This window comes from Centruroides sculpturatus, unplaced genomic scaffold, assembly GCF_000671375.1.
Source record: "Centruroides sculpturatus isolate CEXI.00-Female unplaced genomic scaffold, Cexi_2.0 scaffold626, whole genome shotgun sequence".
NCBI lineage: Eukaryota > Metazoa > Arthropoda > Arachnida > Scorpiones > Buthidae > Centruroides > Centruroides sculpturatus.
This window is the reverse complement of record NW_019384860.1, coordinates 360,545-372,048: the sequence shown is the minus strand read 5'-3', so window position 1 is coordinate 372,048 and position 11,504 is coordinate 360,545. Positions and strand designations below refer to the sequence as shown.

Genomic DNA, 11,504 nt, shown 5'->3' with positions numbered 1-11,504 from the left:
ATTTTTGAATAATAATAAACTGTTGTTTCCGTACTAAAAATTATTTTTTTCTATAGAAAATATTATCTAACATCATTTATATATATGAAAAATAATAATTATTATATTTTTTGCAGGAAGAATTAACTAAAAAAAATTCCTTTATTTAAATTTATCGAAAACGATATATTTAATTGGTAATTATTAATTAAACAAAATTTATCAATTAATTAGTTAACTGAATAAATTTATAATTAACATCATTTACAAATAAATGAAATCAATTTAAACTGTCAAAATCAAAACGATACAAGTTGCATTGTTTATCGAAGGATGTTAACGATCATTAAACAAATAAAAGATTCGTTTTCTGTTGACAAATTAACTTAGATTCAGGAAATATCTACTGTTTTCTATAGGAATAATTTCCCTCTCAATGGCAATGCACAACTGAACCAGGATTAAGAACACGAACATTCTCTATCAACGACTCTGTAAAGTCGATAAGCCTATTAAGTACAGATAAATGTAATATTATTTGCATCCATCCTGAGATAAATTTAACCTAATTTATATTTATTCGTTACTTATAATCCAATTAATACATAGGAAAAAGTAGTAATTAGTAAGCTATTAATAGAACAGATTTCTCGTTCCTTTTTTTAAAGAATAAAATAATTATTGTTTGATTGGACTGCAATTTGAAAAAATTGTAGATCTATAAATTTTCACTGTCGTTTGTCTGTCTATCTGTCCTTAATCTCTAGAACGGAGTTAGACAGATGAAAGTCGAGACTAGATATGGAAAGATTAGGGGCAGCAGGTTTCGATTAACTATATATAGTGATAGATATACAGTTAATTTATTATATTACCTATATATGGTAACTATATGTACAGTACCAGAAGTGACATGGTTTAAATTCAAAAATTTTCCCCTTATAGGAGTTAGATAGATGATCGGCACAACTCTGTTGCTAACAGGAAAAGTATGATGTACAGGGGCAAGCCACTACTAATTTGAGGTGGAGAGCGTATATTTTAAATTAAAAATATGATTAAAGATTGAAAATAATTGCTCGTTTTAATTATAAAATTAAGGCTGTTCAAGANTTTTACATAAATAATTATATTATCAGAAATTATAATTATGATTACATATGATTAATTACATATGACATTTAAAAATATATTCAAATTTGCTTTATTTATATCACCGTCAAGAATTGAAGTTTAAATATTGAAACGGCATACAGAATGATTTTTTCATAAGGAAACAATAATTTACAGTGTTAATTTATATATTTCTATATTGTGTTCAATATTGACTTGAATTCTAGAAATTTATCTCAGCTCCCATTTGTACAAACTATTTTTGTTATTAACTTTTACATTACAATTTAATTTTTAGTATTAGTTATGCTCGTGTATATGTTTTTCCACTGTTATAAAAGAAACTGGTGCCGAATTTTTATAAAAAAATGTTATATTATTTGATAAAATTACGTAGGTAAATATTAAAATTTTGTTTGTAATATTTCACCAAGTATTTGTTGTTATTATTGTTATTTTATTATTATTATTTTTTTAATTTGCAACTATAGTTTTGAAATGGTATCCTGAAAATAAATGGAATTGGCTAGTCTATTCAAGATAAACTAGATTACTTATTTTCGTATTTAGGTCTACATCAATCTTTTGTTTCTTTCAGAATATTTCACGCGATGCAGGTAACAACAATACCAGATCAGGTAATATAAGAGGATACTATTCGATATCTATCTTGGCAATCCAAACTATTTATATAAAGTTTAATATAAATAAAATGTAAAAAATGGCTGCATTAACCCTATAAAAGATCGAACTTACCGAATTAATTTATATTAAAAAAACAATAAATTAAAAAAAATCGGTCTCATATCTTTCCAGGGAAGATTAATAACGATGTGAATCGTCTTTCACGCTGCCGTTCAACTTATTACTTTCAGATTTCCAAAATCCTGAAAATAATAAGGAGAGTATCTGCGAGTAATACGATGATTCAATTAGATTTATCCTCGCAAAATTCAATACACTAAGGCAGTTTTTTTCAACCTTTTTTATAACAGTGGTACCCAACTTGATAATTTTTCTTGAGGTATCCCAATTCTTTATTAATTTAGTTATTACATTTTTCGTACTTTAATAATACGTGTAAGAAGTGTTACGGCGCTCTCGACACTATATTTCGTGGCATCCCTGAAGTATCCTAGTGTGCCAACCCGGATGAAAACCACTGCACTAAGGCAATACCCAGTTTTGTTATTCGGCATGGAAGCAACAGTATCGATCAACTTATACGAGGAATAGGAATGAAACATCGACCTAAATAACTGTAAATGATTTCAATAGTACGTATCGGATTTAAAACTGAATTCGCCATCATCGACACTTCAATAAACTATCCAGCAATAAATTATCTGTTACCTTCCCGATTGTTAAATCACTTATTTAAAATTCTAGTCAGTTAAAGTCACAATAGAGTAAACCAGTCTAACTAAAATTAAAATCTAAACGATTTTTTAGAATTTTAATTACGCGTACATGTCGGAATTATTAAAACTTTAATAAATAATATAAGTTTCGGAAGTGTCTATAAATTAGTTTTTATACCCACTTATAATAATCTCCTACGAAACTTACATAATGACATCTTTTATTAAAGATTTACAACTCTAAGCATTACATATTCTTGCAACTTTACAGAATATGGTTACGTGTATCGGCTAAACGATCGGACCGATATTTCCAAAGCGTGACAATACAAATCTACAAACGTTATGACATCCAATTATGAATACAGATAATCCAGTGTAATTCTATTATTTTCTCATAAAAAGCGCATGTAAAATGATGTTATCGTCAAATGAACTGTAGAAAGGCAAACTGGGATGGCTGTTTACATTGTCACGGTTGTTTTTCGTTCAGATTCATTTTTCGTTCAGGTTCAATTCAGGTTATAAACGTTCGGAGTTTATAACCTGAATTGGCTGTGAGGTAGTCTACCGAAAAGATTTTTTCGGATTGAAGAGACATTCACTAAATCAAAATTACTAAAACGTGTTAGTCCTTATGATATATGTTACGTGGAGATTTTGTAGAACCTTCCACTGATCAGTTTACTACCAGATACAAAGACAGTCAACAGATTTCTTACAGAATCATACTGAACAGGTTTTATTATGAGAAGCAATTACATATTAAAAAGTACTATACATATCTGTATAAAATATATATGAACAAACAGAGCAGATCACATGTACTGTCCTCATCTCGAATGAACGAGGCAAGAAGCGATTAGCGAAAGTCTTTAAGGCGGTACTTTACTTATTTGTTTTTATATTGTACAATGTTTCCCATTAGAGAGTATTCAGACTATGGAGCAAGGATGTTCACACCTTTTCAGTTTAGTCCCTATTGTATTTTGGGAGGATATGAAAGTACGAGTAACATGACTTGCAAATATACTGTATTCACTGATTATTCGATAGATCAATAAAATTAATAATATACAGGAACGGATCGAATGGTAACTTCATGGACTGTTGACGTAAAAAAGATTAAAATTTATTTGTTCAAACTTTAAAATATTTATGATGGCAAATACAGTTTTTCGTGCTATCCGCAATACAATCGTCTTCACTTGTTAATAAAAGGTATTAATTATTCAAATATCTTAAATTTTTGAGCTAGCCCCTTTTAGGTATTCTTGGATCCCAATGAATATATATAATCCTGCTAATGATGATATAAGAATGCAAACCAATATGTACAGTAAGAACAGTAAAAGTGTCGTGATGATGAATTTCAACATTTCTAAATGTGTTATGAGTTACTTAGACATGAAAAAGTGAAGAGAATCGAACATGATTAGCAACACTCTGGTTGATCTTGTCAATTCAGATAAGGAAGCATAATGTAGTTATCCCGAGGGTGCTCACTTAAAGAATACCCGACTGTATTATAATGAAAACGAACTTTAGTTGAATGCAATCGATGTTATAACCCGTATACAATTGTTCATGTTTAAAAATTATTCATGCCAGGAACTATAAATTTCGAGCTAATAACTAACTGTCTAATTTTTATTCAAATAACATTACAAAAATAAAGTTTCGAGGTCGCACGTCACTATTTGTCAAAAATGCAATAGTTGGATTGACTTTTATTATCAAATTATATGTCAGTTTGAGAAGTTAAATTATTTCTATTTGATTTTAAAAATGAAATAAAATAATAAAATATTCAGAGCTCGCTTTTATTGTAAATTAACAAAAAATATATAAATCATTAAAATATACAAAATCATGTTTTTAAAAATTATTAATAATAGTGTGTATATATTTTAAGTCATGCCAAAAAATTAAAAATATGAATTGACTGCATCCGAGCCATTTCAAATTATTATGGATTAGCGAATAAATTAAATTGATATAATAACTGTCTTTTATTAGCGGCATCAAAGGAATTCATGACTCGAAAACGTATGCAATCTTACGTTAATGTATAGGCTCACTTTAAAAATTAATACTATTAATCCTACTTTATAAACTCTTTCTCCAAATATTTCATGGTTAGCGATATTTTGCAAATTTTAGAATAATAATAATTGTCTTGCTTAATTTCAACAATAATTAGACTGCAATTTGAAAATTGCAGACTTATAAATTTCCACTGGCGTCCGTCTATCTGTATGTCTGTCTATCCTTTCTTAGTCTCGAAAAAAGTTAGATAGATGAAAAACGTGACCAGATATGGATATCTTAGGGGCAGGAAGTTCCTAAGATATCCATTTTGGTTTAGACCGAAAGAGACGTTATTTTAATTCAAACATTTTTTTCCAGAACAGCGTTAGATAGGCTATATGACCGGCATGACTCCATTGTTAAAGGGAAATGTATGATGTACAGTACAGGGGCAAGACACTACTAAAATCGAAGCCTATATTTAAATTAAAATAAATTTAAAATATGATTAAAAGTTGGTTGCAGCCTAGCATTGTGACAATGTCACAATAAATAATTGCTCGTATTTATTTTGTAATTTAATAAAGTTATTTTAGATACATAAACATTTATTTTCTATCGAATTTTTTAAAACATCAGTTAATGCAGAAATTAAATTATTACTATTTCTAAATCCACTAAAACGATATTTTAAAGCATGATAAATATATTCATTTTTCTCAAAGATTAATTATAATTAACACAGATTTAAAAATATATACATGTTACATGCTCTTGCATACAGTAATACCTCGACTTACGCTACCTCGACTTACGCGACCGGAGTTATGAGATTTTCAAATCTCGTCGATTCCTCTTTTGTTTGAGCGCCACGCAACTCTTGATTACTCACTCCCCCCATACTATTGTTCAGCTTACATGTTCGGACGTGTAGCGCAGAATCGACACATAGCTACAATTTATTTTGTGTTATTTATTTCTGTGTTTGTTATATCTACGGAGACTTGAGAGACTCTACTATGTCATCCAAACTAGGTAGAACTGATTCTTCTGCATCAAACAAAAAAAGAAAAACTTTATCTTTGGAATGTAAAGTTAACATTATTAAAGACTTCGATACAAAAATGAAAATTTGTGAATTGGCAAAGAAGTTTGATCTATCGGAATCGACGGCCAGAACAATTATAAAAGGTAAAGAAAAAATTCTCGAAGCTGTGAAAAATGCTCAATCTTTAAATTCAAGCATCATTCGTAAACTTCACGGTATTATTGCTGAGATGGAAACAATGTTAAAATTATGGTGCTATAATCAAGTAAATGTGAAAAATTGTCCTGTTGATCAGAACACAGTGTGCTCTCAAGCTAAGCTGGTTTTCAAGAGATTGAAAGAGGATGCTGGAGAGGTGGCTAAAGATAAAAAGTTTAAAGCTAGTAACGGTTGATTCAGCCGATTGAAAAGTCGCTGTAATTGGCATAGCATTGTAGAAAGTCGAGAGGCGGCAAGTGCTGATAAAGAGGCTGCGTCTTACTATCCAGAGAAATTCAAAGCTATGATAGATGAAGGCCAAACCATATTCAACGTAGATGAGACTAGCCTGTTCTGGAAAAAGATGCCTAAAAGAACGTTTATCACGCGTGAAGAGAAAACCTTTCCAGGTTTTAAGGCCGCCAAAGATCGATTGACAGTAATGGTTGGCGCGAATGCAGCTGGTGATTGTAAGTTAAAACCTTTCTTAGTTTATCGCTCGGAAAATCCAAGAGCATTCAAAAAAAATTCTAAAGCTGGCTTGCCTGTGATTTGGAAGTCGAATCGTAAAGATTGGGTGTCAGCTTCCCTTTTTGAGCACTGGTTTGGTCATCACTTCATACCTGAAGGCGAACGTTATTGCCAATCTAAACAAATTCCATTTAAAGTGATGCTAATAATCGACAACGCACCAGGTCATCAAATCTAAACAACGAGCTCTCTGTTAAAGACTTTTGGAAACATTTTTTTTTTCTAAATTATTGTTTTCTTTAGTCTCCGGTCCCAATTAAAAATAATTTGTATGTATTTGTATGCGAAATTATACCCCGACTTACGCGAATTCGACTTACGCGGATATCGCTCGGTCCCACCTATCGCGTAAGTTCGGGATATTACTGTATTTATTTTTTATAATGATTTTTTAGTATGCTAGATAAGTGTGAGAATTTTTTTAATTATTCAATACATACATTTAACTCTCTTATGACGTATTCTCAAATTACGCGATGATTTCTAGGAACCACCTACACGTATTAAATTTATAAACAATACCAAGAACTAATCATCAGTCCGCATAAATAGATACTGTAAAAATTAAGAAAATCAAGTAGAAAGATATGAATTAATTTACACAATATAAAATTTTATTTTCTATAAGTTACAAAATACAACTGCTGACAGCATTTCCAACATTCAGTGTAAAATAAAATAAATCTTATTAAGAAAATATCGTTAGATTTTAAAACTAATTTAAAAATTAGTATCGATAAACAATTGATAACAAATAATTCATGTTNAATTAATTAAATTTAAATATACAAGAAGTATATCATGTATTAATAAATTTATCAAAACTTTATTTATTTATTTTTTTTACCTATTATAAACAATACTTCGACTAGAATATCTGCAATTATAGTTTTGCTGTAACGTCTCATATCCTGTTTTTCCTCTAGAGCATTATCATCTCGATTATGAAAAGCAGCACTATACGGTACAACAACAGCTACATCAAAAGTAGCAAATAAAATAAGCCAGTCCCAACAAGTTTTAAAAATACCATAATGTGAAATAATAAACCTGGATCGTTTTAAGGCTGCTGTCTTGTATTCAGGTAAGGCTGTTGTATGAAGCAGTTTCTGTAGAAGAGAAAGAATTTCTAATGTTAATTTCGATTATTATTTTTATAATTTTTTTTATGTTTTCCTTTTTTTAATTAAATTTCTTAAGTAAAGTGCATACTGTACATTATTTAATTTTAATTTTGTTTTCATTTTATCTTGCCTATAATGACCGGATAACTGATAGAGAACCGCTCTACTTCTTCTTCTTTGATTATGAGAGCCAGGAAGACATCCTTCTTCAGGATCTAAGTTACCATTTGCATCTATAGAAAAATGAGAGAAANTTTGGTCATCACTTCATACCTGAAGGCGAACGTTATTGCCAATCTAAACAAATTCCATTTAAAGTGATGCTAATAATCGACAACGCACCAGGTCATCAAATCTAAACAACGAGCTCTCTGTTAAAGACTTTTGGAAACATTTTTTTTTTCTAAATTATTGTTTTCTTTAGTCTCCGGTCCCAATTAAAAATAATTTGTATGTATTTGTATGCGAAATTATACCCCGACTTACGCGAATTCGACTTACGCGGATATCGCTCGGTCCCACCTATCGCGTAAGTTCGGGATATTACTGTATTTATTTTTTATAATGATTTTTTAGTATGCTAGATAAGTGTGAGAATTTTTTTAATTATTCAATACATACATTTAACTCTCTTATGACGTATTCTCAAATTACGCGATGATTTCTAGGAACCACCTACACGTATTAAATTTATAAACAATACCAAGAACTAATCATCAGTCCGCATAAATAGATACTGTAAAAATTAAGAAAATCAAGTAGAAAGATATGAATTAATTTACACAATATAAAATTTTATTTTCTATAAGTTACAAAATACAACTGCTGACAGCATTTCCAACATTCAGTGTAAAATAAAATAAATCTTATTAAGAAAATATCGTTAGATTTTAAAACTAATTTAAAAATTAGTATCGATAAACAATTGATAACAAATAATTCATGTTATGATACATAAATGGAGAATTTGTAAGAAATCCTATATTATTTATATAAGAATAGCACAACCAAAAAATAGTATATTTCTTTATGATTTGTGTCTAATTAATCACACACGAATCATAAAGAAATGTGATATTTTTATACAAACGATAGTCTTATTTATAAAATAAGACATTCGTTTGAAATTCTCTTGAATGATTGCTATTCAAATTTTTAAAATATAATAAAAATGAATTGTAAAATCACTGAAAATTGCTAAATGAAAGTAATCAAAATAATATTTTAATTTAACAGTTAAATGTACTGTATAACAAAATAACTAGGTAAAAAAGAGAGATATCTAACTTTATACTTTTCCAACAAATTTCCGATAATCGTGTGACAAATTTCATTAATCAACAAGAAACTAGATATTTAATTATTGCTAGTTGTGGTAAAAAATTTATGAGTAAAAGTCGTTTCACTGTCACAACACACGAGGAAAACTTTCTATTTTGTCCATGACGATCAACAAATTAAGTACAAACTTGTAAGAGACGAAGGTAATCTGAAAAATACATTCTGAAATCGGACAGAGTGATAACGAAAAAGATATTTAAAAATGGCATGCATTCATTTTTCAAAATATATGCATAATGATTCAACGATTAGTGTTTACTAAAGCAACGTTTATAATGAGCCTACGTAAATGCTTTCCGCTGTTTGATGATATGAGTACTACTTTGCCTCATTCTCTTATTAACTAATCAAAGTTTTGAATGATATTCGGGATGACAGGAAGCTTGTGCATATGTACAAAATGACATGAATATCTAAGATATACTACGGTGATTATATATTTATGGATTATTGCAAAATTATTTATAATTTTACAATAATCCTGAAGAATGGAGAATTTTGAAAAATTTAAGAAATGATAATAAGAGAACCAATACTATTCAGTATATATCAATAAATAAATGGAAGGATTATTTTAATAACCTTTTAACAGAAAACAGAAATGAATATATGATTTATAATACAGAGAATGATGATGTACGAGATAATATGATAGATAGATATGAAACGTTTTAAAAGTATAATTAAATCTTTAAAAAATAATAAAGCTAGTGGCATTGGTGAAATACCAGCAGAGCTAATTAAGTGTAGTTCTGATAGGTTACTCAGAATAAGCAAAAACTTAATGGAAAGGTGTATAAATGAAGATATCCCACAAGACTGGAAAGTTGGATATCTGTNTATGTACAAAATGACATGAATATCTAAGATATACTACAGTGATTATATATTTATGGATTATTGCAAAATTATTTATAATTTTACAATAATCCTGAAGAATGGAGAATTTTGAAAAATTTAAGAAATGATAATAAGAGAACCAATACTATTTAGTATATATCAATAAATAAATGAAAGGATTATTTTCATAACCTTTTAACAGAAAACAGAAATGAATATATGATTTATAATACAGAGAATGATGACGTACGAGATAATATGATAGATAGATATGAAACGTTTGAAAGTATAATTAAATCTTTAAAAAATAATAAAGCTAGTGGCATTGGTGAAATACCAGCAGAGCTAATCAAGTGTGGTTCTGATAGTTACTTAGAATAAGCAAAAACTTAATGGAACGATGTATAAATGAAGATATCCCACAAGACTGGAAAGTTGGATATCTGTCATCAATATACAAAAAAGGCAAAAAAGATTAGTGTAAGAATTACAGAGGTATTACTGTTACATGTACTGTACATTCAGCAGGATATATGGAAAATTATTAAAATATTACTTAGAAGAGGAATACAAAGATATGGAAAATGAGAAACAAGCAGGTTTTAGGAGTGGAAGATTCACACTTGATCATATTTTCTGTGTTAGACAAATAATCGAGAAAAAAGTTGCTAGAAATCAAAATCCACATTTATTTATTGACTTAGAAAAGGCATACGATAGTATATCAATTAAAAAATTATGGCAAGTATTGGATAACACAGCAATAAATAGGAAAATAATAAATAAAATATTTAAAAATTGTCATAACTCTATTGTTAAAATTAAAATAGCAACAAGATTATCTAAAGGATTTCTGGTTACTAAAGGTTTACGCCAAAGTTGTTGTATTTCCCCAACATTATTTAAAATTTTCATTCAAAAGGTTATGGAAATATGGAAAAGAAAATGTAGTAGTATGGGTCTAATGGTTGGAGACAACACTATATACACATTATTATTTGCAGATGACCAATTAGTTATAGTTGAAGATTATGATGATTTAACATATATGACAAGAAAGCTGAAAGAAGAATACAATAACTGGGGACTAAATATAAATACGGGAAAAACTAATTATATGGTAATTGGAACTGAAGACATACATGATTTAGTTTGGAAAATGGAAAAATTGAACTGATTAAAGGATGTGATAAATTTAAATATTTAGGAACAAAAATTACTAATGATGGTCGGATGGAAATTGAAATTAGGGACAGAATTATGAAAGGAAGATCTATGATAAGAATGTTAAATGGATTCTTACGGGATAAACAAATCTTTAAAACAACAAAAATAAACATATATAAATCATTAGTTCTAAGTGTGATAACATATGGAGCAGAAGTGTGGGTATTAAATTCAACATTTAAATATAAATTAGAATCCACAGAAATGGACTTTTTGAGAAGATCCGTTCGATGTTCAAAACTAGATAAAGTTAGAAATGAGGATATTAGGAAAAATATGGATTGTCAAAACTCTATAGTTGATTGTATCCATAACAAACAATTAACTTGGTATGGCCATGTTCGGAGGACGGAAGAAGATAGACCACAGATATTGAAATGGATTCCGGCAGGCAGAAAGAGGAAAGGAAGGCCGCGGACTACATGGATAGAGGAAGTAACAAAAGCTATGGAGCACAAAGGATTGACAGAGGAAGATTGTCGAGACAGAACAGAATGGAGAAGAAAACTTTGGGCACAGGAAGATGCTTAAGCATTTTTAACCTTTAATATTATTATGTACTGTACATTAACGATGTTTTACATAAATATTTAAACAAGAAAAGCTATAAATAAACGATAACAAATTCGTTATATCACATGCGTTTTATTTCTCAGAAAGAACAATATTAATACATAGAAAAAAGAATTCTCATTCTCTATTTGTAATATA

At 29.0% G+C, this 11,504-nt stretch overlaps 2 protein-coding genes across 2 annotated transcripts in view; one reads left to right on the top strand and one right to left on the bottom strand.

Moving 5' to 3' along the window:
• The window catches only part of LOC111630654 (potassium voltage-gated channel subfamily H member 8-like), a 19,158-nt gene extending 11,423 nt beyond the window's left edge, over positions 1-7,735 (bottom strand). The window contains exons 1-3 of the mRNA XM_023374791.1: positions 7,728-7,735; positions 7,479-7,650; positions 7,109-7,370 (exon numbers count right to left, since the gene is read on the bottom strand). Coding sequence (XP_023230559.1) covers positions 7,109-7,370; positions 7,479-7,650; positions 7,728-7,735 — 442 coding nt within the window. The remainder of the gene's footprint in view (positions 1-7,108; positions 7,371-7,478; positions 7,651-7,727) is intronic.
• Positions 7,736-10,799: 3,064 nt separating this feature from the next.
• Positions 10,800-11,324, top strand: LOC111630653. The gene has a single exon (XM_023374789.1). It carries the CDS (start codon positions 10,800-10,802, stop codon positions 11,322-11,324), a length of 525 nt encoding a protein of 174 aa, XP_023230557.1.
• Positions 11,325-11,504: the final 180 nt, after the last annotated feature.

What these genes read in the sequence shown, in the direction of transcription:
- LOC111630653 (XM_023374789.1), top strand. Translation starts at nt 10,800, where the DNA reads ATGGAAATTGAAATTAGGGACAGAATTATGAAAGGAAGATCTATGATA.